The sequence below is a fragment of the Rhipicephalus microplus genome, chromosome 4, assembly GCF_043290135.1.
Source record: "Rhipicephalus microplus isolate Deutch F79 chromosome 4, USDA_Rmic, whole genome shotgun sequence".
In the NCBI taxonomy this organism is placed as follows: Eukaryota; Metazoa; Arthropoda; class Arachnida; order Ixodida; family Ixodidae; genus Rhipicephalus; species Rhipicephalus microplus.
Genome location: NC_134703.1, coordinates 157880463 through 157907461, shown reverse-complemented (window position 1 = coordinate 157907461; position 26999 = coordinate 157880463). Strand labels below are relative to the sequence as shown.

The 26999-nt window shown below is 46.8% G+C and overlaps 1 protein-coding gene across 1 annotated transcript in view; it reads left to right on the top strand.

The window, feature by feature from the left end:
- Positions 1-26999, top strand: part of LOC119172928 (uncharacterized) — an 83318-nt gene that overhangs the window by 35737 nt on the left and 20582 nt on the right. The window contains exons 3-5 of the mRNA XM_037424070.2: positions 12001-12070; positions 14495-14638; positions 16630-16853. Coding sequence (XP_037279967.2) covers positions 12001-12070; positions 14495-14638; positions 16630-16853 — 438 coding nt within the window. The remainder of the gene's footprint in view (positions 1-12000; positions 12071-14494; positions 14639-16629; positions 16854-26999) is intronic.

Here is a 26999-nt window from a genome sequence, read left to right as displayed (position 1 = left end):
GGAGCCAAACGAGTGTGTGTGGCTCGATCTCATCGTCCCGAAGGATCCACAAAGCCGGTTCTAATAGTTAGCCTTTGTCAAATGCTTTTACCGCCGATCTCGATTCGCTGTAAATTGTGGACCTGCTGCTGTCGATCAAGGCCAACGCAATCGCCACTTGATCTGCTAATTGAACCACCATCGTCCAGACTGTTGTCGAGTTTGTGATACTGCCCTCGTGTTTGATGCTCACTACTGCATACGCCTTCCGCTCCGTATACTGATCGATTGATTGTTTTGTGCGGCTTAACGTCCCAAAACTACCATATGAATATGAGAGACGCTGTAGTGGAGGGCTCCGGAAATTTTGACCACCTGGGGTTTTTCAACGTGCACCAAAATCTGAGGACACCGGCCTACAACATTTCCGTCTCCATTGGAAATGCAGCCGCCACAGCCGGGATTTGATCCCGCGGCTTGCGGGTCAGCAGCCGAGTACCTTAGCCACTAGACTACCATGGTGGGGCTGCTGGGCTGCTTCATCAAAGCAACAGGCCCAGAGGTGCTCCTGAGCCCTTTTTGCAGCGAAGGCTGTTATGGGATTTAAACAGGTCACTTGCGGTGCCATAGTTGTCCACCGCCACCGGTGTCCGTAACTCTATACTGCAAAAAATTGGGGGGAAAAACGTTGACACAATGGAATTCAAATCCGGGCCTGGATTTGAGCCCAGTATTCTACCACTGAGTAATGCCGACACTTGAAACTCGTTCTAGAATAATGCCAGTACTGGCCGTAAGGCGCAGTACAGTCACAGCGAAAGCTAGAAAAGCGGCCTTTTCAGAGCTTTTTCTACACACTCATTGGGTAACTATTGCAAGCGTACTTGCTTGATACGAACTAGGGCGCTAACAATAAAGTTTTCTTGGTAGTAGGGCGGCATTCGCTATGCTATTTTTCATCATGCTTCTGAGATTTGTGGTATGCGCTAAACATTTGCAAGAAAGTCTGTGTTAACTGTTAATAAAGTGGCTGACGATGGTGAGGAATTATGCCTGAAGTAGGTATGCACCACAGTTAATAGGTGAACAAGAACAAGCTTTTGTAATGGGTTGAAACATTGGACGAACCACTCGTTACACTATTAGGATTGTGCGACGACTAGTTGTTCTTTCCTGTTTCAAAACTCTTTGCGAGTCGTATTAACACGATTGCTTTCCTGACATCAAGCCTGCCTGGTTCGCCAACAAGTCCCAAGCACCGGCGTAGGTCAGTGGTAGAATACTAGGCTGGCACCCAGCGGACCCGGGTTTGAGCGGCACTGTTGCATTGGCGCTAGGTTTTTTTTCTCATTTCGCGTGATCTGGTTACGGACACCGGCGGTGGCGGTGGCCGACAACTACGGTGCCTCATGATTCGAGTTGTGATCTCATAGCAGCTTTTGCTGTAAAACTGGCATTAGGGAGGTTTGATGTCGAAAAAAAGAATCACACTCATATGAGTAATTAGGCGTTTTCGAGCATCAAAAGAACAGCCAAGCGTCACACAATGCGAATTGCGTAAACAGTGCGTCGTCTGATGATCAAGCCCAGTACAAAAGATTGTTCTTGTTCATCTATAAACTGTGGTGCATACCCACTTGAGACATGATTCCTCATCGTCGTCAGACACTGCAAAACCAATTGACACAAGCTTGCTTCCAAGTGTATAGCGGATACCATGCTTCTCAGAAGAATGACAAAGGATAGCATAGTGAATGCAGGCTCCTACACAAAAAAATATGATTATTTATAGCGCAGCGCTAAGAGTATTGTGCAAAGGTTCTGAAAGGCTGCTCTTCGAACTTCCTCTGTGACAGTGATGTGCGTCCTGTGCAGGCGGGGGGCGCTGCGAGCGCTCGATGGTGACGGACGCACTCCACATCGCCTCCGTAGATTTTATGCTATTTCTGCGGACATCCACCTTGGTACCCCTGAAACTTGGATTTATCGTCACCGCCAAGTTCTCCGCTTCGCCAAGCCAACACCTTCGTCCAGGTGGGTCCAGTTTTGACAACTTGAGGGACGTCCTTCACTCCCGGCTACAACGCCGCCTCGCTAAGGGCTCTCAGCCCGGCGATGGCGGCCGCTAACGTGGTTACGGGCTATGATCCTACCTCAAGCCAAATGCTGTCTATGGAGATTTCATCCTCCGAAAACACCATGCCATCAGAAGATGAATACCTCGACGACATGGTGAGACTGTGGCAACGCAAGCAAGCGAAATCGAAGCCTGCGTCTCAACAACAACGAGACGCCACAGCGGGCCACCATTCCCCAGCCTTGCAAGGAACGCCGGCGCGCCATCCCTCCGGTGGTGTGCCGACCTCTGCTCCGTCCTCGCAGCCAGCGAAGCAACGCAAGTGGCGTCCGCGTCAAACTCCTCGCCTCTCTCGCGACGACTACATCGTAGTAGTTAAACCTCGCGTTCCCTGCGAGCTACGCACATTTGTCCCGGCCGATCGCGCGGGCGACGCCATCCGCAGCTACCTCGGCGACCAGACTACCACGCAAATTCAAGTGTGGCCAATCTGGGAACAGAACATCTTGGTCTGTAGCACCACCGTTTTGCCTATGGCACAGCGACTCCTCGGGGACTTCCAGCTGCAAGTGGGGGATCAGCAGCTGCCCGTTCGAGGCCACGCCAAGGCACCAGGGGATACATGCAAGGGCGTCATCAATGTAAACCCTGCTGAAAGCCCGGAAAAGATAAAGTCTGAACTGTATTGGCCTCGAGGTACTATCCTTGCGGTCCGCAAACTCGGAGATTCCGCGGCGGCGGTGGTGACTTTCGAGGGCACGAAGTTACCCCGCTTCCTCTTCTACCACTGCGTGGCGACGTACATCCGCGCCTACAAGAAAACGGTCCCGGTTTGCACCAAGTGCGGTACCATCGGCCATCGACCACCTCAGTGTCCTCACCCCGCTCCAACGCAGTGTGCCAAATGTGGAACCCCCGCACCTGCAGGTCTCAATGCCCACGACTGCCACCCCAAGTGCCTCCTCTGCCACGGCGCCCATGAGACTGGGACCAGTGGCTGCACGGCAAAATATCGAAAATATCGGAAACGCAAGCAGCCCTCAACATCTGCTCGAGGGACCACCTCATGTTCGTCACAGCCAGACAGCGGCACCAACCTGCATCAGTCGGCTCCACCACTCCACGCCGACACTCAGGCATTCCCACCGCTCGAAGCACCAGCGGTGGTACCTCAGGTGAGCAGTTGGGCAGGGAAAGCTGCTTCTAAGCCTCTCTCACCCCCTTCTGTCGATCCTCCTTCTCCCGAACTTGCGGCCCTTCGCCAGCAAGTTGCGGCACTTCAAAAGCAAAATTCTCTTTTAACTAAACAACTCGAACTCTTAAATAAGCGACTTCAACCCCAACAACAGTGCACTGCAAGGCCATCCGGTATTGCCTCCTCTGTCCAGGCGGCTACGCCAGCTACATCCAAGCTTAGTCCTGGCGCTAAGCCCACTCCCATTAAACCGCCGGTTCAAGCAACGATTTGTACTCCAGCACTCGGAACCGGTGCCACATCTACTCCAGAAGCTCTTGAGGCTCCTGGGGCACTTGCCCGCTAACCAAACTCTTCCTAGCGAAGAGCGCACCCCGCGCGTAGAGGAACGCCTCACGCGCGTCGAAGCTTCGATTAATCACCTCCTCACCAGCTTCTCGGTCCAACGCATAGTAGTAGAGGTTACCCAGGCTATTCAAGCCTGGGCAATCACCCAGTTTCAACCCAAGGCATCGCGTTCCCGCTCCTGCTCGGTGAGCAGTGAGGGTACAGCTCCACGGCGTCGTCGTAAGGTGGCTACCACCACCCCGCCGTCGGACAATCCGGCCTCCGTGCCCCTCCCTGCCTCTGAGGATTCCGAGCGGGACATGGAGGACCAAATATAAAACCTAGGACAGTCACGATGGCTACCAATCGTACGTCCCGTTCAAACATTGCGTCTAAATTCGAGATCATACAGTGGAACCCTGGAGGCTTCGGGAACAGGCGAAAGCGTTCACATCTTTCCCTTTTCCTCAGCTCACTTGGCTGTCAGCCGGCCGTCTTGGCGCTCCAAGAATCTGGTCCTGCTCCATCCCTTTCTGGATACTGCTCCTATGTAGGCGGCACCACCACATGCCTCCTCGTGCATAAAGCTTACACGGCGGTACAGATTGACCTCGATCTGGATCTTCCTTACGACTACTGCATGATATCAGTGCTATCTCAGCGGAGGGGCCAACCATCAATACATATATTAAACGTGTACTGTCCCCCTCGCCTTGCAAGGGCTTCGTTTGCGCATCTCTTCCACCGGGCGCTGCGCATAGCGGCCCGACAACCACTGGTGATTGTCGGGGACTTAAATGCCCCTAGCCCTCACTGGGGTTACCACTACGAGAAGGCCCGGGGCAGAGAGCTCAAGGAGCTCATTTCCTCGCTGAGCCTGACGCTTCATACCGATCCGGCACAACCCACACGTTCCGGCAACTCGGTCACGCGAGACACAAGCCCCGACCTCTCCCTCACCCGTCACATCCGCGATGCTACATGGGAGAATTTAGGCGAAACCCTAGGCAGCGATCACTTTTTACTCCGCATTTCGTTCACACCGCGGCAGAAAATGCGCCTACACTGGGGCCAAGCCCGTCTCACCGATTGGACTCGGTTCAGAATGCAACCATTCCCCGCCGGCCTCTCCTCGACCGAATATGCAGCGTGGGCATTATACGCTCTTCATATGAAACAAGCGAACACTCGCACCCTTGCAACCTCTAATTTGACTCCTGCAATCGATCCACACCTCCTACATCTTTGGCACGCTCGCCGCGGGCTCATAAGGCGCTGGAAACGCAACAAACTTAATCGGAAACTTCGCGCTCGCATTGAGGCGCTCACTGCAGAGGCGGCCGCATACTCCGCACAACTTTCCGATGCTAACTGGGCAGACACCTGTTCGAAGGCTGCAAAGCAGATGAGCTCTAAGAGTGCGTGGCGACTCTTTAGAAGCCTTCTCGATCCCTCCACCACCAAGGGAGAAACGCAACGCCAGCTCCACCGTGTTCTGCATGCCTTTCAGGGCACTACGGATGAACTCGCGCGAGAACTTTGTGACCGCTACATCTGCCGCACAATTGATCCCGCAGGCCCAGCATATACGTATTTCGGCGCCCCGAACACCGACCTCGACGCCCCATACACACTTTCTGATTTACGATTTGCACTCACGAAAATGCGACGGGGCACGGCCCCTGGACGCGACGGAATCACAGTATCGCTCCTGGCAAATCTTCCCGACCAAGCACACCTCTCGCTACTCCACCTTATAAATTCGATATGGGACGGTTCTCCGCTTCCAACGGAATGGACCACATCGGTCGTGACATTCATTCCCAAATCGGCAAAGTCCATTAGTATTGAGGCACTGAGACCCATCTCACTTACGTCTTGCGCAGGCAAACTCATGGAAACCATGGTTCGCGAACGCCTTTCCGCCTACTTGGAGGCCAGGAGGACCTTTGCCGACACGATGTTTGGCTTTCGCCCACATCTGTCGGCGCAGGACGTCCTGCTCCAGCTTCAACACGATATCATAGAGCCGACTACTATGCGCCATAACGATAAAGCCGTGCTCGCTCTCGATCTCCGCGGGGCGTTCGACAACGTCAAACACAGCACTATACTCACTAACCTGTCTACCACAAACTGCGGGCAGAAGACTTTCAACTACATTCGCGCCTTTCTATCACATCGCACCGCCTTCATTCGCCTTAATTCTACCGAACACGGCCCTTACTTATTAGGCACGCGGGGTACACCTCAAGGGGCAGTCCTGTCTCCTCTGCTTTTTAACCTGGCGATGATGAACCTCCCGTCTCTTCTAAGCGAGGTCGAGGGAATACAACACGCACTATATGCGGACGATATCACAATCTGGACCAACACCGGCTCCTTAGCGCAAATCGAAGAACGCCTGCAAAAGGCTGCCCTTCTGGTGGACACCTACGCAGGTTCATGCGGCCTGGAGTGCTCTCCAGCTAAATCGGCTCTTCTTTCAGTCTCTCCGCTACCGCCGCCTCAAATTTTTCTTCCGTCCGGGCCCGTCCCGTCAGTGCAAAATATTCGGGTTCTTGGCCTTCACCTCACATCGTCTTTGGATCCAAAGGGCACAACAGCAGGCCTCAGACGCACCAGCGAACAGGTGAGCCGCATGATACGGCGAGTGTCTACCAAGCGCGGCGGCCTCCGCGGGTCTCAGTCCCTCCGATTGGCCCACGCGTTTGTGACCAGTCGCGTCCTCTACGCCTTGCCTTACCTTCGCCTGCGTCGTCGACACGAGCACCAGCTGGACGTCCTTCTTCGTTCAGTATACAAACGCGCTCTGGACCTACCTATTGCAACTTCCAACAGCCGATTCACGGCTCTGGGGGTACACAACACCTTTGCAGAGATGCGCGAAGCTCATCGCGTTAACCAAATCAATCGACTGTCGCAGACGCCTTCAGGGCGCCGTCTTCTACACAGACTTGGCCTTAACGCGATATCTGACCAAGACCCTCTGGAGCCGGTACCAGAGCTCTGGCGTCAAAAGCTATGGGTGGAACCTCTACCCCATAATATGAACCCCGACCTCCATCATGGCCGTAGACTAGCACGCGCCGCGGCCCTTCATACGCGACACTCCAATCGTCCTGGTGTTTTCTACGTGGACGTCTCGGGCCCCTCCCCCTCGGGTCACTTCACGGCTGCCGTGATTACAGAGGGCAAACACGTAGATGGCCTCTCCTTTCGAGCAGACACAGTAACGCACGCTGAAGAGGTTGCCATAGCTTTGGCCGCCTCTCACCCTGCTTCACGCACCATCCTGACGGACTCGCGCTCGGCCTGTTCTCAGTACCTTCAGGGTTCCATTGCCCCGCTGGCGGCTAGCCTACTACAGGCAGCCTCTTGGCGCTTTAACCCTCATCCCATTCGTATAGTCTGGACCCCAGGCCACTCGGGCCTGCCCGGCAACGAGGCGGCAAATGCCACTGCCCGCGCTTCTCCTGTCCGGGCCGTTGCCCCTCCATGTCCCGAGACGGAATCTGGCAATACCAACCTGACGCGCTTTCGCGAAATTTTGGCTTATTACCGGGCTTCGCGCCGCCTCTACCCGGACCCCGCACGCGGTTTGGAGAAAGCGGACGAACGACTGCTACGCCGCCTGCAGACGAACACCTTTATCAGTCCGGCGGTCGCCAGGCACTTTTTGCCGGAAATCAATGGCACCTGCTCGACCTGTCATGTCCTCGCCGACACATATCACGTCGTAGCATCGTGCCCAGTTAATCCCGTCCCTTTCTCATCCCCTTTTCCTATCCCAACTAGAGAGGCTTAAGAGGAGCACCTGCTCGGCTGCTCTACCTTGGCTGCACAACGCTCCTTGGTGGAGCGCGCGCGGGCAGCTTCCAGCTCCACTGGCGTCCCGGAATAGGGTCTTGCCACTCTAGCACGCCGATGGGCCACGTCGGCACTCTCTAGTAGACTTTTTCTGAAATACATGTTTTTTACCACCACCACCTGTGCAGGCCCGGCGTTCTTTGTTTTTAGTGGAGCCTTTGCACCGGCCCGTCTTCTACGCTCGTTATGCTCGACGTGGACACTTGGAAGAATGTGGACAAGGCTGATTTGTTTTCGCTGTTGACGAGGATTGCTGCAGAAACGAGACGTGATCCCTATCCTTGGAATCCCCTGCTCTCGCAGGATGTTTATACTTGAACGCGTGGTGAATAGCCTGGCGGATAAGGCCCTCTTATTTGCCTCCGCTATTTCTTCAAGTGTGTAGTGCATGCGGAGGCGAAATAACCTTTCCAAGCTTGTGTACATGGGGAGCCCGAGAGCTGTCTTGACGACCTTTACGATTAACATTTTGAGCGTGTCACGCTCCGACCTCATACACTTGCGCGTGGCTGCAACATAGGTGAAATGATGCATCATGAATTCGTGCACCAGTCTTACGAGGTTGTGTCTCCCAAGTGTCTGATGCCTGTTGGAAACCCTTCATATCACCAATCATACCGACCAACCAGACCAGTCATGAACACCGCCTGTGTTCTTTGTTGAAGCTCCTTGGCTAGACTCCATCGGAGCGATAGCAGACGGCTTCATCGCGGATTTTTAGGTGTGGTATTCACCAAATTTTACTAATTTCATATTCCGATGGCCGACAACGTTCTTTTCAATGCTTGTCATTGTGAGGAGATGCAACGCCACATCCTGAGTGACTGACACGAATAGGACGTGCAGAGATAGTCACTGGCATCTGTTGTAGAGTTTCCTGGCAATAGACGAATGTCGGTTGAATGTATTCTTGAAGGGACATCGCAGCTGAAGGCGACTAAGAAACTCCAGAAGCTCCTTAGAAAAACTAATTTGGACAAGGGGCTGTATCAGCAATGCCTTGTACCACGCGAGTAGGATGGACATGAAACTGACTGCATGTTTGTGTGCGTGCTGTGGTATGTGTTATCTTTTTCTCTCTTTCCACTCTTTTCTCTACCTCTTTCGGTTCGTGTTATGTCGTTTAGAGTAGCAAACCGGCTTCCCAGGACTAGTTAACCTCCTTGCCATTCCTTGTCTACCATTTCTTCACCTCTTCCTATCAATCTGATGACATTCTCAGCTTTTCTGACAAGGATCGTAACCATCAGGTTATTGAAGTCATTTGATTGTATGGTCATACCGAGAGCACGGAGGGAGTCCACCCTGGGAATTGAGCTACCTTCACCTGTTCTAAGAGTGAGGCCGTCGTCTACTAATGGCTTTCGCTCTTTTGGTTTGGGGCCCCTGCGTTTCGGCCTGTACAGAAGCAGTTCCGATTTCCTCAACGAGCATCAAAGGCCAGTCGCCATCAAAGACTCAAAGAGTTGGTCAGGATAAAACTTTGTCGCCAGAATAAAAACGCATCATCATTACGCTTGGAATGATGGTTTTTACGCAAGCACTTTACGGGGCATGTGTGATAAATTATTTCTCTACTGCACCATTCGCCTGTTGGGTTCTATTTATTATATGTTGAGACACATACGTTGATACCCATTCACGCACCATGTCACAAAACGTAGAAAGCAGCTTATATACGTTACGAAAAAAAAGATCACACTGAAGTGTTCAACATGGAATTGTGATTAACATTAAAAAGTTCAGAACAGTTTTGATATCAGGACTTCCACAGCTTTATGGTAAGGAAGCCCATCGGTGATTTCATATTTTACACCGTGCGTCAGGACCACGTAGCCCCATGACGAACTAAAGCTGCAGCTAACTCTTCTCCATTTGACCTCATGAAACTGCAAAGCGCAGGTGTAGGGGCGACGGCCACTCCCGTAAACAGCTCTGTTGATGCAGTGATATCAAAGCGCATAGACAGGTACACAAGGCTCTCGCTGACGCTTGCTGAAATAACACGCGTGCCAGAGATCGCGACCTCGCCCTCTTATTCAATGTTCACAGTTGTGGATCGACCCACACAACCTCAGCGTTTCTTCATACTCCTGAGGCCAGCAAAAGATGGGCAGGGCTTCTTTTCCGCTTGAAGAGCAATCAACGACAGCCATCGCACATGGAGTGATGTTGGCGCATGCGCTTTCTGTGCGATCTATATGAGCAACTTGTTCCACCTATGTTGCAGAAGTGTTCCTTGCTGACACTCACGAGATTTCAGTTCGCAGGAACAGCATACAATGTGCATTGTGAAATTTATTGATTTGGACTTCATACGGAACATGACGACGGTGACGAAAGCCTGTACAGGGTCTTCTTATAGTTATTCTCCCAAACAAAAATTACGAAAAATTGTTGAACTGGGTTGACCTTTTTACTAGAGAGCTCCGTCGTCTTCACAGTAAAGAACTCGTTTGTTGGGAGAATAAAACAAACCAGTGTCTCGCACTTTGGTTGCGTTCTCCACTACACTCCACTACAGCCCCTTCACCACAGTTCTTACAGGGTATATCTCTAACACAGTTATGTCTTTTGGAAGGCCGCGCGCAATTTGGGCTCTAAGGGTGGATCATATTAAGATTTTGAGCTTATCGGCTACACTGTTGTTATTTTTGCTTGTGCAATCGAAAACTCAAGCGCACAAAATGCAGCAAAATAACAAGTTCATTACTTGCCGAAGCGAATGCATGGCAAAGAATTGTTAAAGACAACTCACACCTTACATTTCTCGCGTATGGATCATTCGAGGGTATGTGCCCAAAAGTCACGTGAGTCACTACTGGCGTCACGAAGAGCGCAAAGAAGGCAAGGAAACGAGAAATGCCTATAGAGTGAATGACACACAGTATTGTACATCGGCAAAAGATGTAATAAGGCCTTCTATAGACCGGGCATGCAAACAGGGGCACAAGAGAGCAGTCAAGACGCTGCAAATGCCGTTCTGCAGATCCTACGTACCTTGAGAATGGACGTTGGGAGGGAAGGTGACGTGTTTTAATAAGCGAGACCTTACAAAATGACGCTAGACATATGTACAGATATTGTAAGTACGGATGTTCAACAATACCATGTTTTTGTATATGCAAGTGTTTATATTCGTGTAACGATGCCAAGAGCAATATCGAGTGTTAGCAATACCAAATGTAGTAAACTGATATGTAGCACTCGCGTTCACGAGGATGGTAGCCCTGGACAATGCTGCATCAATCAACTTCAGTGAATGGCGCTTACTACAGTTGACCTTAGCCCGTAATGAAGGCTGCATCTTAGGAGTATATACGTAATACTGGAGAGTGATTATTGCAACCGCTATTAACGTTTCACCGACACAACGCATGAATAGTGTCTTTTTTCAAAGAAGTATCGACAGCTAGCGAGGCTCTCTGGTCGAATACTAGATTGCTATGGTGACTGCTTGGGTTCGGTTCCTGCTAGGGCCCTTATAATTATTTTTTGCGTTCGTGGGGTCAAAGCCGCCGATGCGAGCTTTTTCTTAACACTCTCGTGTTAAAATTCTTGCGTTCATGGGTAGCCGAACTATCACTAACGTGTTGCGCATACCCGCCCCCGGGTATGTGCCACAAGTTTTGACGACGAGTTTGGTGACGCATGTGACAGGATTGTGATATTATTCATATTATGATCAGCGAGACTTATTTTCAAACCATCTAACCTTCTTAACTCATTTCGGTCTATCCCAAGTTAGGGAATTATCACGAGAGCACGCAGACGTGGACGGATAGATAGATAGATAGATAGATAGATGGATAGATAGATAGTTAAATAGATAGATAGATAGATAGATAGATAGATAGATAGATAGATAGATAGATAGATAGATAGATAGATAGATAGATAGATAGATAGATAGATAGATAGATAGATAGATAGATAGATAGATAGATAGATATTCACAGTGCGCTTATACTATAGAGAAGGAGGTGAAGTGATGTATGACGGAGGTGAAGTGTGAAGTGATGAAGCGATCACACTAACTTCTTAGTAGCTCGAATGAGTGTAGATAACCGCATATGATGAGTTCCACGACCAAAACTCACCTGCATCGGCCAAAAGAGTTGGTGGAAGTCTGTCGATAGACAGAAATATAACGCCCAATCAAGCATACTGCAACCCTTCAGGCTTCCGGGAAACCTGAGCCTACAATGTACATGCAAAAATCTACTCACGTGTCATAAGAAACAGGCGGAAGAAATCGATGAGTTTTCATGCAGAGGCTACAAGCGTGGCAACTACAACTACTTATCTCAGAAGTTGTACATCTCCACTTAGCATAAAAAGCTTCAGGGTGCAGCCACAGATGACTGCGCAGTAGCACGGTGAGCTCAGGCACCATAGACTGTCATCAGAAAAAGGGTCATGTCGCCAGCGCCAGACCGACGCTACCCCATTCTTTAGTTCACGGTATAGCAGTGGTCCCAAACATAGTAGAATTGCAACAGGAAGCTCGATATCCCCTCGAGATTGAAACACTGCCATGTTTGTTTTTCAGCGCAAGGGGCCTCTGTGGAACACGCCATTTTGTTCGGAAGACGGTTTTTGTTCGCCCACGTGTGAGCCACGTACGTATCTGCTGTTTGTATCCTTATTTCTTTCTCGCAGTGTTTTGGAGAAGTTCTAGAGAAAAAACCTCTGGAGATAACGCTTATGAGTCATTGCCATTTTTCAGAACTGATGTCGAAGCTGCAAGTCATGATATCTGAGCCATAAACAATAATTACAACATGATAACTTAAATAACATTGCTTGCTTCAAGCTTTCAAGAAATTGTTCTCTGTGTCAATGCTGCGATGTTCTTATGATACCGGGCGGATTGAAGGTTACTGCTTTCTCGACGTTAAGCGTGAGTTGCAACTTTTTTGTTGAGTGACAGTTCAACATCACCGTCACAACCGTCACAAACGTCACCGTCACAAACGTCGTCCCGCACACTTGTTATATATAAACTGGTTTTCATGTGCATGTCATGTAAATGTTAGGTGTAGTCCCACCTTGGTGATCTAGTGGCTAAGCTACTCAGCTGCTCACCCGCAGGTCGCGGGATCGAATCCCGGCTGCGGTGGATGCATCTTTGATGGAGGCGATAATGCTGTAGGCCCGTGTGCTCAGATTTCGGCGCACGTTGAAGAACCCCAGGTGGTCGAAATTTTCGGAGACCTCCCCCACGGCGTCTCTCATAATCATATGGTGGTTTTGGACGTTCAACCCCACGTATCACTATATCAATTTTAAATGTACATTACATTACTACATTTCTGTGCAGACTTGTATGTCCGCAAAGAGCTGTGTGTACATAAAACCAAGTTTTATGCATTATGTATTGCGTCCCAAAGCGGTATCCTTATGAAGACAATGAAAGACGTGGATAGCAAATATATTCTTTCTCTCTTAGCTGAAACCTAAATGGAACATAATATTGGCCAGTGTAAGAAAAAAATCGTCATAGTTGCCATTGCCATATATATTAATGGTTTAACGTCATGCGTTTCATGTAATATAAATTTATTTGCTGACGATTGCGTAGTGTTTCGAGAAATAATTTGTGACGATGACCTTATCACCCTCCAAACTAACCTGAGTTCTATAGCGGCTTGGTGCTTAAAGTGGCGTATGAAACTCAGTGTTTGCAAGTGTAAATTTATGAGTGTATCCAGAAAAAATAACCCATTACCTGTTTTCTATCTCGATAGCATCACCATAGACTGGTTCTTCCTATAAATATCTCGGTGTTAACATCACTAGCAACCTCACCTGGAACGTTCACATTGAACATATTATTAACAATGCAAACCGCTAGCTGGGTTACCTGAGGGGCAATTTTGCTAAGGCACCATCTTCTCTTAAACTACTGCTGTACAAAATACTTATTCGTTCTAGATTAGAATACGCCCCGTGTATTTGGGATCCTGAGAGTAACAATCTCATAAACTTACTTGAAATAGTACAAAAAAATTCTGCACATTTCATCCTGCCTAACTATAACCGAACCGCCAGCGTAACAACAATGAAATCTACCCTTAACCTTCAATTCCTAGCAGTTCGACGTAAAATTTCCCGACTTTCGTTGTTACACAAAATATTTTATCACCAACATCGGCGTGAAGAACTCATTTTGCTTCCATTGTACGTTTCTTCTTCCCTTGATCATGCTCACAAAGTCGGCATTGCATCAACAAGAACAGCCGCTTTATCTCAATCATTTATTCCCCGTACGTCACTAGAATGGAATCGACTTCCCTCTACTACAGCAACCATTGTAAATCACACGCTTTTTTGAAAATGCCATAGTCAACATTTTGCAATTCTTCCTTGTTGTGTACAGTTATCCTTTCTTGTAGCATTTCTTTTTGTTTTGCCTAATTTTGTATATTGTGTTTGTTTGATATGTTTTTTCTCGCTGCTTTCTTGTTATTATTATGAATGTACCCACTCCCCTCTATAATGCCATTGGCCCTGAGGATATTGCTAATAAATAAATAAATTACTACTTATTCTCAATAGAAAATACCTTGTCCCCATCACTAAAATTTAGAGTTTCAATAATTTCTTTAATAGTCACTAAGATAACGTTTGTTTCATAATTGACTTACCTTTGTTTATTATAGCAGATTTGTAGTGCTTGACCCTTGAGCTATTATTGGTTTCTGGTTCCGCGAATTTTTGTTTTTCATTGTGCTCTTGTGTGTTGCCTAATTTGTTTTAGTATTCAAACAGCTGCTAGTTTTTTTTTAAATATTATAATTGTCTCTGAGGGTCCCTGTGCCGTATTGTACCTCAGAACTCTAATTTCTATACTTTACACTATGTCGCACCCTTAAATGTCATTATACTACGACTACGTCGATGATGGATTGATGAATTGATAATTTATTAAAATTAATTGGGCTTAGAATGACATGGGTGTATTGTCTATGCGGTGAAAGCGATGGACACCGTGAAAATCACTCGCTGAAGGATTTTTCTCATCGTTTTTCGAAACCTTGCAGTTCTGCACATCCCACGCCTGAACGAGGTGTGTGAAAGAGACTTCGAGTGTCAGATGCGCACGGGCCCGATGGCGGTTTGCCGAAAGCGCTTGTGCAAATGCGCTGAGGGTTACTTCATAGCGAGCAACACGACATGCGAAAAACGTGAGTGCCTCATTAATTATATCTGCTGTTTTCTCGCATAGTGCAGTTAGAAGCATGAAATATATAAACCTATGCTGCTGCGAGGAAATTTTCGCACACATAAAGCGGATAATATAGATCAATGCTTCTGAGATGTACTCATCAGCAAAGATAGACATTTTTGAACGCAAAATGATAGTGTCCCAAAAATATTTTAGGTCACTGTGAGAAGTTGTGAATGTTTGTACTAAACAAAGTGTTGCCCATTTTAGAGGTACGGAAATGCAGAGTGCACAAATTTATCAAATATTTTGAGAACGAAACATTACAGAGCCACCCGAGCACTCCTCTTCCTTGGGTGTCCTGGATTGGTGTTAATTGATATGATAATAAATAAATGAAAAAAATGCCTTAAAAGACAGAGAGTGTGAACGCGGATACAAGAAAAAATCTCACGACACCAGAAGACGCCTACTTTCTTCTTTCTGGGCACTTCTTTCTTGCATCCGTCCTCGCATGCCCTCTATTTTAGAATAAATACCTAACAACCAGCGCCACGCTCTGACACTCCAAGAAAAGCAAGTTGGTGCAGTGGACTATTCAACCTCCTATGAAAAATTCTATCTGCAGAAGGTTGCGCTTCTCTACTACAGCATTGAGGCCGGAAAATCTCAGGTAAGGCGTGCAAAAAAAATGCTTGGAAGGAAACCAGTTGGTTCTATGACAAGGCAAGTTTTCTGGACGAAAGTTTGGTGCAATGACATTTTCTCTTACACAAAGTAAAGTGGTGCGTGCGAATAAATACTGAAACACAGAAAGGCCGAACGAGGACATGTGTTTGTTTTTTGTGTGTCCCTGTGTTTATATTTGTGCACAGCAGTTGACCTTATTGTAAAACAATGTACTGAACTACCTTGTGCAGGTCTTTTCCTAATTTTTTTTTTCAAATTCATCTTTAGCAGCTATTTTGCTGCAGGAACCATCAGCGCGCACTGCATCCTTCTCCTCTCCTCAGTTTTCTCCGATGTTTCAAATTCGTTCAAAAACAGTGCAAGTCTGTATCTACCTATGTTTTTCAGAGTTTCTACTGCTCGTTGGTATACGACAAGCAATGAAGATTAAAACACAAAAAGTGCGCGCGCAAAGATGCATGCAGATTTAAGTATCCCACTGCATCAATTCATGCTCAGTCCTTTTTTGTGTTGATTGCTTTCCAAGACTATCAGGAATGATGACAACCTAGCTTCAGTGATGATTACACATTTTAATTTGTGCACTGACCTAGTTAATCTGCGTTTATCGCTTAAGAATTGGTGCTACACGAATGCGCATTCTGTACGCACTCATTGCCTACAGCGTGACCACATTTCTAGCATAGGTAAGCACGCCAATAATCAGGTGTCCCCTCAAGCGTACACAGAGCAGGGATTGCTTGTGCTACTCATTATGCATATCCGTAAGTATAACACATCCACACTTGCGCTGGTTACCTGTATATATACAATATGTACGACAAAAAACGTTGAGGGTGAGACGATGAACTATTCGGCATGTTGTAACATATCAGCGTGAACAGGGCGGAGATCAAGAAAGTTCAAGAAACCTCAGCTGTGAGACGTCACTGGTTCTGTATCCTTCTGTTCGTGGGCTGCGTCCTTTTCGCGCAGATTTTTTTGCTACATGCATCAATTCCAACTCGTCAACCTCACTACCTTAATGCACTCGGCTAGCGTCTTTATTTTATGAAGTGGACAATTCACTAGAGATAACTTTGGTAACATAAGCTGGTTCTACGTACTTGCTACAGACCTACTTTTTCACCATGCACTTGCCATGCCATATTGGTTCGTGGACACAAAGCCGTATACTATTGAGGCTTTATCTACTGTTTATTTGAAGGGACATACTTTCACGTGCGTTTATTGTTTCGCGTCTATGTACGTAATGCCCAGTAGCAGCGTCTCGCATTCGCTAACGCTGACGCAACACGTGCCGACGCCTCTGTCTCGCAGTTCCGGTGGAGGGCTACTCGCTCTACCCGGGTGCTCTGGAAGGCGGCTACTTTAGGCTTTCCTCAACAGAGGCCAACTTCAGTCGAGCCTCGTCCGAATGCTCCCTGGACGCCGGCGCGGAACTTGCCCACGTGGCCGATGGAGACACCAACCGCTTCTTGAGAGAGCTCATGCGACGCGCCAAAGTTCGCTCGGCATTCATCGGACTTACGGACGAACAACAGGCAAGCAACAATGTCACCTCTTAGCACAGTAACGCTTGCACGATGCGGCGTCAGTAAAGCGGTCGACTTCATGTACGTTTGTTACAGTGGTATTTATCTACTTTACTCTGTAACGCAAGTCAATTCATGCTAACAAGTTGTACCCTGCAAACTATATTGCCATTTACATTGTACCCTGTGTCGTAAGAACGTAGGCTTCATAGAAAAAACAGCGCTAAAACAAAAAAAAGAAGCAAGACAAACAACACATAGCGATGTCCTGTGCTCTGAACTGTTTCTTCTGTTACCGTGCCTTGTTGCTTTAGTGGTGTTTTTAGTATTAATGTGTACCAACAAGGTCGCGTTCACAAGCTTCTCAAGAACGCAGGTGTAACCTTTGCGAACGCTGACTGACCGCAAGCACTGCCTCCTACTTTTCGAGTGAGAATGCGGCTTGTCTTGGTGTCACGGGGGTAAGAGTATGAATGAAGGAAGTATACTTACAAAATATGTAGGAAAATCGTAGGCCACTTCCACCAAGATGGCAGGACAGCGACAACACGAGCGTGATCACATTCCTCGTCTCCTCGTCTTCATCGCCTGTCTGATGGTTTCTTGTTCGCTATGTCGTGTAACAGTGCAAAATACCACGTGACCACCCACTCACCACATGTATCCAGGCACGCGAGCTGTACGAGCAGTTCACTAAGGAGTTTTCCTGATTGAAAAAATGTTGCCCATTATTCCAGGGCTCTTAAAGCAACCTCAGCTGGCGGGCCGCACCAGCAATTCGACGGAGTTGGGGTAGGACAGTAAGGAAGCTTTGAGCGTGAAAGGTGGGTGGTGAGTTCAATAAAATGTTAGATAACGTTGGTATTTGACAGGGTACGGCCCGTCCCAATGTCATTTTGGGCGCTATTTTTGATTCAGACTGAGTCTAAAAACTTGAAGAACATCAGTACCGACCTCGAGAATGACCTAAATCGAGACACTAATTCTGATGGCGACTACATAGAGCTTGGTTTTGTATGAAAAACTTTGTTTGGAAAATCGGTGATGAAGGTGGCCGTGTGCGGGCGGTGGGCCGCTAACAAAAAGTACCGAGGCCGTATGCGATCCTCGGTCGTAGGTTTGTTATCAGGATGGCTCGGTCATAGGTTATTTATCAAAGGGCGGGCTGCGAGTGCTCCCATTGACATCAGTGTTGCGGAATGGGTGCCCCCATTCCATTCCGATTGATTTCGGGGAATTAGCACTTTCTGCAACTCCATTCTTTTCAATTCTTCGGAATGAAAAAAAAATTGGTCCATTCCCACTGAAGGAATGGCGGGGCCGTTCGATTTCATTCCTTCCATTCATCAACGTAGTTTATGGATCTTGATAGTTTTATTGAGTTAGGAATGAACTACCCGCCCCGCCACGGTGGTCTTGTGGCTAAGATACTTGGCTGGTGACCCGCAAGTCGCGGAATCAAATTCCGGCTGTGGCGGCTGCATTTCCGATGGGGGCGGAAATGTTGTAGGCCCATGTACTAAGACTTGGGTGCACGTTAAAGAACCCCAGGTGGTCAAAATTTCCGGAGCCCTTCACTACGGCGTCTCTCATAATCAAATAGTGGTTTTGGGACGTTAAACCCCACAAATCGATCAATCAATCAATCAATCAATCAGCAATGAGCTACCTCATAAATATAGTGTCTTGAGATCTGTTGAAAACTGCAGAAGTACGTAAAACACGTTACCAAGGTCTAGGGCTAGTATCTTGGTGGCATATATGTATATCGTTCAGTAAAAACCCTCTACTGATTCCCATAGGAGCAGTGATCCCCACCACATATAGTATAGTAACAAACACTGTATATCTGCTGGCATTTTATTGAACAGTTAATTACCACTCTGGCACCTTGTACTTTTGCATCCAATATGAAACACAGGGCCACATTGCTCGTCGGCACTCACGCTTGCCAAGCGCGCCTCGCGAGCAAGGATGGGGTGAGGAGAACCTTATGTTCACCTGTGCGTAGGTATACAATCTCTTCCTTGTCGCAAAAGTTATTTACGTGTGTCAGGTACTGAACTGCTCGTAAGATAAAGATGAGGCCGTGCATAGAGTATTTGCCCTTTTCGTGTGGGGCATCAATGAGAACCAACGTGCGAGGACAACTTGCTTTTTTATTTTTTCAGTATATGTTCGGATAATGCATTTGTTGGTACGCCAACTTATGCCGTGGTTTCTCTCTTACAAATTGGCAAATTGTTCACACTTTTACACCACGCCTACTCTTGATTTTGAGTAACTAAAGGTCGACCCAGAGAAAGTGTTGTGGCCTGCGACTTCGATAGCGCATGTACTCACAACCTACAGGACTAATTTGAACATGATATTACAGTAGTAGCTCTTACGGGCGTATGGAAAAATACTGCCCAAAGTCCTCTTTGCTTGCCGGTTCGATACGGATAAGTGCAGAGCCATAGGAACCAAAAGAACTTGAAGTTAAAAGCGCGAATACGCACGAACGAAGAGAGGCAACACACGCCCACGGAGCGCCACTTCCAACAAAGATTTATTTTTAGAGAGCGCAGAACACATATACGCACCCCGTGCGCCGTCAGACTGCCTCAATCCGCAGTTGAGTTCAAGTAGTGCAACTCTTTTAGCGACAATGAAATGGAGGCTATGCTAACGCATAGATCGCCTAATTCAATTATTCTCTTGGTTTCAATGATGAGTCGTAATAAGTTATCAGTAGGACGAATCAGCACGGATATATATGTTCTGATGATTGATTTGTGGGGCTTAACGTCCCAAAACCACCATATGATTATGAGAGACGCCGTAGAGGAGGGCTCCGGAAATTTCGACCATCTGGGGTTCTTTAACGTGCACCCAAATCTGAGCACACGGGCCTACAACTTTTCCGCCTCCATCAGAAATGCAGCCGCCGCACCCGGGATGATATATATGTTCTGTGCTCTTTTGAAATAAATCTTTCTATGAAGTGACGCTCCGTGTCTGTGTATTGTCTCTTTTCGTCCATGTCGTATTCGCGCCTTAAACTTGAACTATGTTAAACCAGCAAGCCCAGCCTGCCATTCTCAAACCAAACGAAGTTACAAAAAACAGAGAAAAATTGGCCCCGTATCTGCAGTTAATCTACAAATCTCATCGACAGACGATAGTCTTGCGTGTGAAGAAAGTGAACAAAACATTTGTTTGATGTTCTGCGCAAGAAAATCGGTGGATGGTATTTTGGAGGCGCTGCGTTAGAGTGCCTCGAGCGTGCAGCGGAGGCAAGCGAGCGCATGAAGCCACGTCACACGTGAGACATGAGCGTCATCTGGCAGTTTTCTTAGAAAACAAAGCACGTGGCTCTGAGACGGGTGTTCGCGCCTATCTCGGAGGTGATAAGGTGTAGAACGCAAGGCGACGGTAGGTGTCACCACCGTCTCGTCTTAGCAAAGCGTTGGAAACACTCCCCGTTCCGTGCAAGCGTTGCATGGTCAGCGCAGCGTGATAAGCGCTACGCTCCTTAAAATTACCTATGTAGGCCTTTTCTAGTAAAACACGCACATGCATAGCATATACATGTTGTTATGGTGCCGCACACATGCGCAATAATTGCATTTTATTGACGATTGCACAAGCATGAATACTCAACCTTGAGCTATATTTGTGGGTGCTGCGGATGGGGTCGGCCGTTTCAAGTACTCGATGCCGTTAAGAATGGACAAACAGACAAATGTACAGACAGACAGACAGACAGACAGACAGACCAAAATTTTTGCGTCGAAGGTCTGCAAGAAACACTATCGTTTTTAATATATATCAGCTTAGTAACAATTGACTCAAGGAGTAAAAAAAATTCAGCCAAGACAGCTCTTGCCATTGAATCTTTCACAAACAATCGATCTCCACAAATCATGAAATCCACTGTATTGTATTTGGATGTAGGTCTATGAAAATGTTTGAAAAGCACACTTATTAAATTTATTTTGGTGCCCTCTGCTGTCCTGAGAATAATAATAATATCCCAGGTATACCACTAACAGAACTTAAAAGCAGTATGTTTATAATGAGTGTGTTGTATCAAATATATGCAACAAATATAAATGTAAGTGGATATGGGCTTCAAAAACATCTTGACACTAATCACCTGAGTCATTTACTTTCCCTGTAATATTTCACTTCTCTCTGAAAAGAATAAGAAGTTTCCAATTTAGTATACAAAAGTTGGCACTATTGCAACCCATCATGTAAACCAATTTGCTATATAAGCTAGTAATGACCAAAGCACATAGACTTGAGAGTGTGCGAAAAAGGTATACAATTTGTGAATATAAATTCTTCTGCTGAAATAAATTGTAAGGTTTGTTTCCATGTGAAAAAATGAATTGATTCTATTTCATGAACAAGATTAAGGTATCAACTCCGTTCCTTTCAAGGTGGAACTGACATCAAAGATATTAAGCAGCTCTCACCATGCAAACTTCAAAGAGAACTGGAGAGAAAGAACACAACTTTCTAATGAACCTTCACCTTAAAAAAAATCAACTACCTTCATGATAAGTGTCGCACTATGGTTTAAGTGTTTTTTCACTTTTCGAATCTTCAACCAGCAGTCTTTAACTGGAGATAACACCAGTCATATATTCAGCAGAGTCTTTATTAAACACCAGTAGTTAGCAGCGTCTTCGTATTCCCTCTTTTTTTCCATCCGTGCGTCTAAACTTTGCTGCAAATACTCAACGGCAGGTAGCACCACATTTACACTTTAATAGGAGGCATTGTCACTTTCATACAGCTGTATTGGTTAATGACAAAAACATATCCTTTTTTTCTGATTTCAATAGATTCTTTTTTCTAATTGTGGTATTATTGCCACTTCCAAATATTATCGCACAGATAATAAGTTCTTGCGTGTATCAGTGTCACTTACCAGTGTTGCATAAGCACACTATTCGAACTGTCAGAAGATAGCTGCATGTGGTTAAATGCACCCTAGTACGGTTCGGATCTCTCGTTTACTCATGCAGGCTAGTACTAGATAGCAAACTATTAAAGTAAGCACGGACGAAATTGAGATGTTGTCTAAATGATCCTCATGCCTGTGCAGCTAGTACTCATCGTAAGGACGCATTGCTTCAAGGTATAAACACGGGCGAGCGCAGAGTCCAGCAACCCCACCAAAGAAGTTTTCATCTTTTAAAATAAAAAGCAATTTGATGACTTTCTGTGACAGTAACCAATGAAAATTAATACTAAATGTGTTATTTACCATAGGTTGTTACTAGGACCACCTCAATGTTAAATTTACAACTGAACATGTACAAAAAACCCACAACTTTCTGACTTTTTCGCCTGCTATAAAAATTATTTTGCGCTGTACACATATCGAATTACTGTTTGCTTACAGAAAGAAAACTCTGAAAATCAGCCTGTACGAACTCTCATATTTCACAAAATGCTATCTCTCCATGAAAAAAAAATCCCCAATATGGACCATATTCTTCATGTACTGAAAATTCCACGATTGTTCTACACAGAAAGTTTTGTACTAACCAAATTGGAGATTAACAGATTTTTAAAAATATTTCCGAGAGTTTTACGTCCCAAAATCATGATATCATTTTGAAGGACGCCCGGGCACAAAATTTTTACCATGTGGTCATCTTTATAGTGTGGTTACATAGCACTATACATGGGCCTAGCTCTACTACTACGCGTCCATCACAACGCGACTACCACGACCGGCCTCGAACACGTGGCCTTCGGGTCAGCAGCCGACCACCGTAACCACTATACCACCGCTGCACACGAAGCATATATTCTTTTTATTATATCTTAAAACGCGTTTTTCAAGTCATGGTTTCTAGCTTTCGGGAAGAATTCACATGATGTTTTGGATTTCTTGAGTTAAAAGGTCTCTCCGGCTGTTCGCACCTCGGTGCTACCTGGCACCAGCCACCTTTCATTAGACAACGCGGACGAGATGAACTTGGGCCCGACGGGGAGAACTGCTGCAGCGCGCCAAGATTTCACGGTGGATATGGTCTCGTCTAACGGCGCAGCGGCGTACCGGCACAATAAACAGAGGCCCACCTTACGCAGCCAGCATAAAGGAGGCGCACACATTACACGGCTGCACGACGGTGCTGACAAGCCCGAACACTGTCGACATAGAGTAATGCAACTGCTGTCGACAAGTAATCAGAGCGAAATGAAAATGTCACACTCGAAATGTAAACACGACCAACACAATCAACCGGCGATTTCCGTAAATGCTGTGTTTTCCGCTCTCAGTACGCACTCCGTCTCAGAAAAAGCATGAATGATACATCCGCGCGAAAACGACATCGACAAAGGAGCACTGCGTTTATGACCTCTGCTTTACTGGAAGCGGCCTGATCTGAGATATTGCGTAGGTACTACAAGACACCGATCATTAGTGGAACGAGCTGTGAACGAAACGCTGAGTAAATGAGAAGGTAGGCACTCACCACCAAGATGCAGACCAGACAAAAAAAAATTGGCATGTGCACGGAATGAATGACGGAGAGTGGGACGAAGCATTCGACCGTCCATTCGTTCTTGCTTCTGTCCGTCCATGCGTTCGTCTGTGTGACCGTCCATGCGTGCGTCTGCCCATCCGTGCGTGCGTCTGTTCGTGCGTCCGTCCCTGCGTTCTTCCATGCATCCGCCCCTGCGTCCGTTCATGCGTCCATCCATGCATCTGTCTGGGTGTCCGTTCGTCCATATATTTAACACTCCAAGTACCACCATCTCGCTTCTTTTCATCATATATTCCCCATATAGAAGCACCGCCATCTAGCGGACATTCCAAGTACTAAACGAGAGGTGGCACACGCACACTTTTTTACGGCTTGCGCTCTATTTCCCGCCTTTAACCACTTCGAGTTCATGGTATATACTAGTTCACTGTATTCATGGCACTGCAGCCCAACGCTCGCTATACCTTTTTAAAACCAAGGAGGTTACGCCTAGCGAGTATAACGTAGCAACCTTTTCTTGTCAGAGAGTGTTCAATGTACATGCTAATGGCTGCTAATGGGAATCGCAGCGTGCGCGTTAACTAAAAGTCGAATGCTCCTGTCTCTTATTCCCTCTTAGCAGCCATTGGCATCTACATTCAGCACTATCTTCTATTGTTCAACAACGCACAGAAGATATCTCTCACTGGCACCACCTCTGAGGTCCGTTCCGTATGTGCAGCCTGACCTTTGAGGAGGGCTCGGACTAGAGTAGTGACTGCCGACGGATAAGTGACAATGGCGGTGCACCCGCCGTGGTCGAATGGTTCCTCTTTCCTCGATGCCCGCCTAAACTGCCATTTGGTAACAAATACTGTTCCGTAGAATACAACCAGTGCAGAACACGTCGCGGCGATGGATACAATGATGATACGTGACGGCCGTATTAGTGTAAATTTCTGGAGGTCATTCGTATTGCAAATTATTACTTTCGTCTGAGTTTTTGTTGAGGGTTGATACACTTGTTTTTTGCACTATTCACTGAAACATTAGTGGTAAACGTGTGCTGTATCCAGAATATTCTCGAAATGGGAAAGTTTGTGATTCTTAAACGTGTGGTGTATCTTTGATGTAGCGAAAAGGGGTAGCGTGTATATTTCCTGGACACTACGTCCGCTTTTCTGTCCACAAATGCGCGCAATTTTTTGCAGTGTGCGGAGTTTAAAATGTCGGTTTGAAGTTCTAGAGGGAGCTTCATGGAGACATGCTCGAACCTACTTTGCAAAGTTGCGTGTTTCTCGCTATGAGTATTGTTCGATGTTCGCTCGATTCAATGCCTGCTGTAACGCCATAGAGAAGTCGCAGTTAGTTGTGCCGCGACTTACATGCTTACGTGTTCTGCTGGTCGTTATGCGCCTACTGGCTTGAGCTCGCGGTAATGGTCGGTGGGCTGCCCCACCACGGTGGTCTAGTGGCTAAGGTACTCGGCTGTTGACCCGCAGGTTGCGGGATCAAATCCCGGCTGTGGCGGCTGCATTTCCGATGGAGGCGGAAATGTTGTAGGCCCGTGTACTCAGATTTGGGTGCACGTTAAAGAACCTCAGGTGGTCGAAATTTCCGGAGCCCTCCACTACGGCGTCTCTCATAATCATATAGTGGTTTTGGGACGTTAAACCCCGCAAATCAATCAATGGTCGGTGGGCTTAGCATGCACGCAAAATTTGATCGTTATGCGTCGAAGCACACAAATCAATACTACGAACTCAAACCAGTTGGCGCATAACGACTAGAAGAAAATGTAAGCATGCAAGCCACAGGACAACTGCGACTTGTCAATGGCTTTATAGCAGGTATTGAATTGAGCGAAGATCAAATAATACTCATAGTGAGAGACGTGGAACTTCGCAAAGGAGATTCGAAAATGTTGGCCTGAAGTTCTCACTTCTGATTTCATGCAGCCATGCTATTTGTCGCAACGCGTGGCGATTACCGGGCGGTATCATAAAAGCATTTGACCGTCGCTACATACGCTTGTTCTGCCATCAGAAGGCGCAACAACCACTCACGGCGACGTACAGCGAAGTCGTTTTTGGGTGAAAAATTATTTGACAGCGTAGCGCGCAATAAAGGATCCGTTCGTATCGGTCTAAGCTGATGCACTAATCCCCAAGGAGTCCACGCCTCGAGAGCAACGATGGTTGTCGCGCGTGACAACCATCCACGCGCGTGACAACCACGTGACGGCATATGGTCAATACTGACGTGGCACCGGCCTCAGAGAGGTCGGAGGAGAGCGGAAAGACAGGAGGCGCGCGAACAACCACATACGTCGCTACTTTGCGAAGTTTTGGGGGCTTTAAGCGAAACGGCCGCAAACACACTATGAGCGTAGCATGTGTAGTAATGTTTTGCATGACACGCAAATCATGACTCAAGAGTGTAATTTTTTGACGTGTCATTTACCTTCGTCGTTCATTTGGGTCACATAATACAAAATTTAGTATATGTGAAACTAGTGAAACGGCCGCCAGTGCACTCTTAGCGTGGCATGTACTCATGCCTTACATAATGACACACATGCCATTTTATTTGAAACAAATCCCGCAGCGCCACTTAGGCATTATTGCGGGGGGCACAGAGCCTCATAAAATGAATCCGCAGTCTTGCGGCCAACTACATCGGCTGGTAACGTGTTCCATTCAACAATGGATTGCGGAAAAAAAGAATGCTTAAAAAGATCCGTTCTGGGGTTGTATGGCCGTACTTTAAATTTGTGATCATGACGGGAGGATTGATAATACGCTTTTTTTAAATAATCTGAAGCATTAATGCCCGTTTTATTGTTATATATCGAATAAAATAGTTTTAATCTTAGATTACGTCTTCGATCTTGTAAGTATTGCCAATTAAGTTCTCTTTTCATACAACGGGAGCTTTCAGTTCGGCCATATTTTCCCAGAACAAATCTTGCTGCCATCGACTGAATGCGCTCTAATTCATGAATATGTATTTTGTTAAACGGATCCCACACAGGACAGGCGTATTCTAGTATTGGTCTCACATAGGCATAATATGCGGCCTGTTTAACTTCCTTGGTTACATGTTTAAGATTTCTTTGTAAAAAGCCTAGGGCTTTTCCCGCTCTACTTACAACACTGCCAATGTGCTCAGACCATCCCCCATCCTCAGAAAGCGTGACACCCAAATACTTATATTTGTGTTCATACCTAATAACTTCATTGTTTAAGATGTACTGATTTGTAAATCTATTAACCTTTTTGGTGAAACTGACGTGAACACATTTATTCGTGTTTAATACCATGTCATTATTTTTACACCATGCCTCCACGTGATTAAGGTCATCCTGAAGCTGGGTGGAATCCGTTTGGTCGGTCAATTCAGTATACAACACACAGTCATCAGCAAACATTCTAATACGACACCTAATTGTATCCGAAATATCATTAATAAACACAAGGAAGAGAAGCGGACCGAGTACGGAACCCTGAGGTACCCCTGATGTCACCGAAGCTAAACACGAACAAGATCCACCAAGCACAACCTTTTGTTTTCTTGAAGTTAAATAGTCCGCAATCCAACGGCAAATGGTTTGATGAATGTTCAAGTTCTGCAGTTTTTGAATCAGAATAGAGTGTGATACCGTATCGAAAGCCTTTCT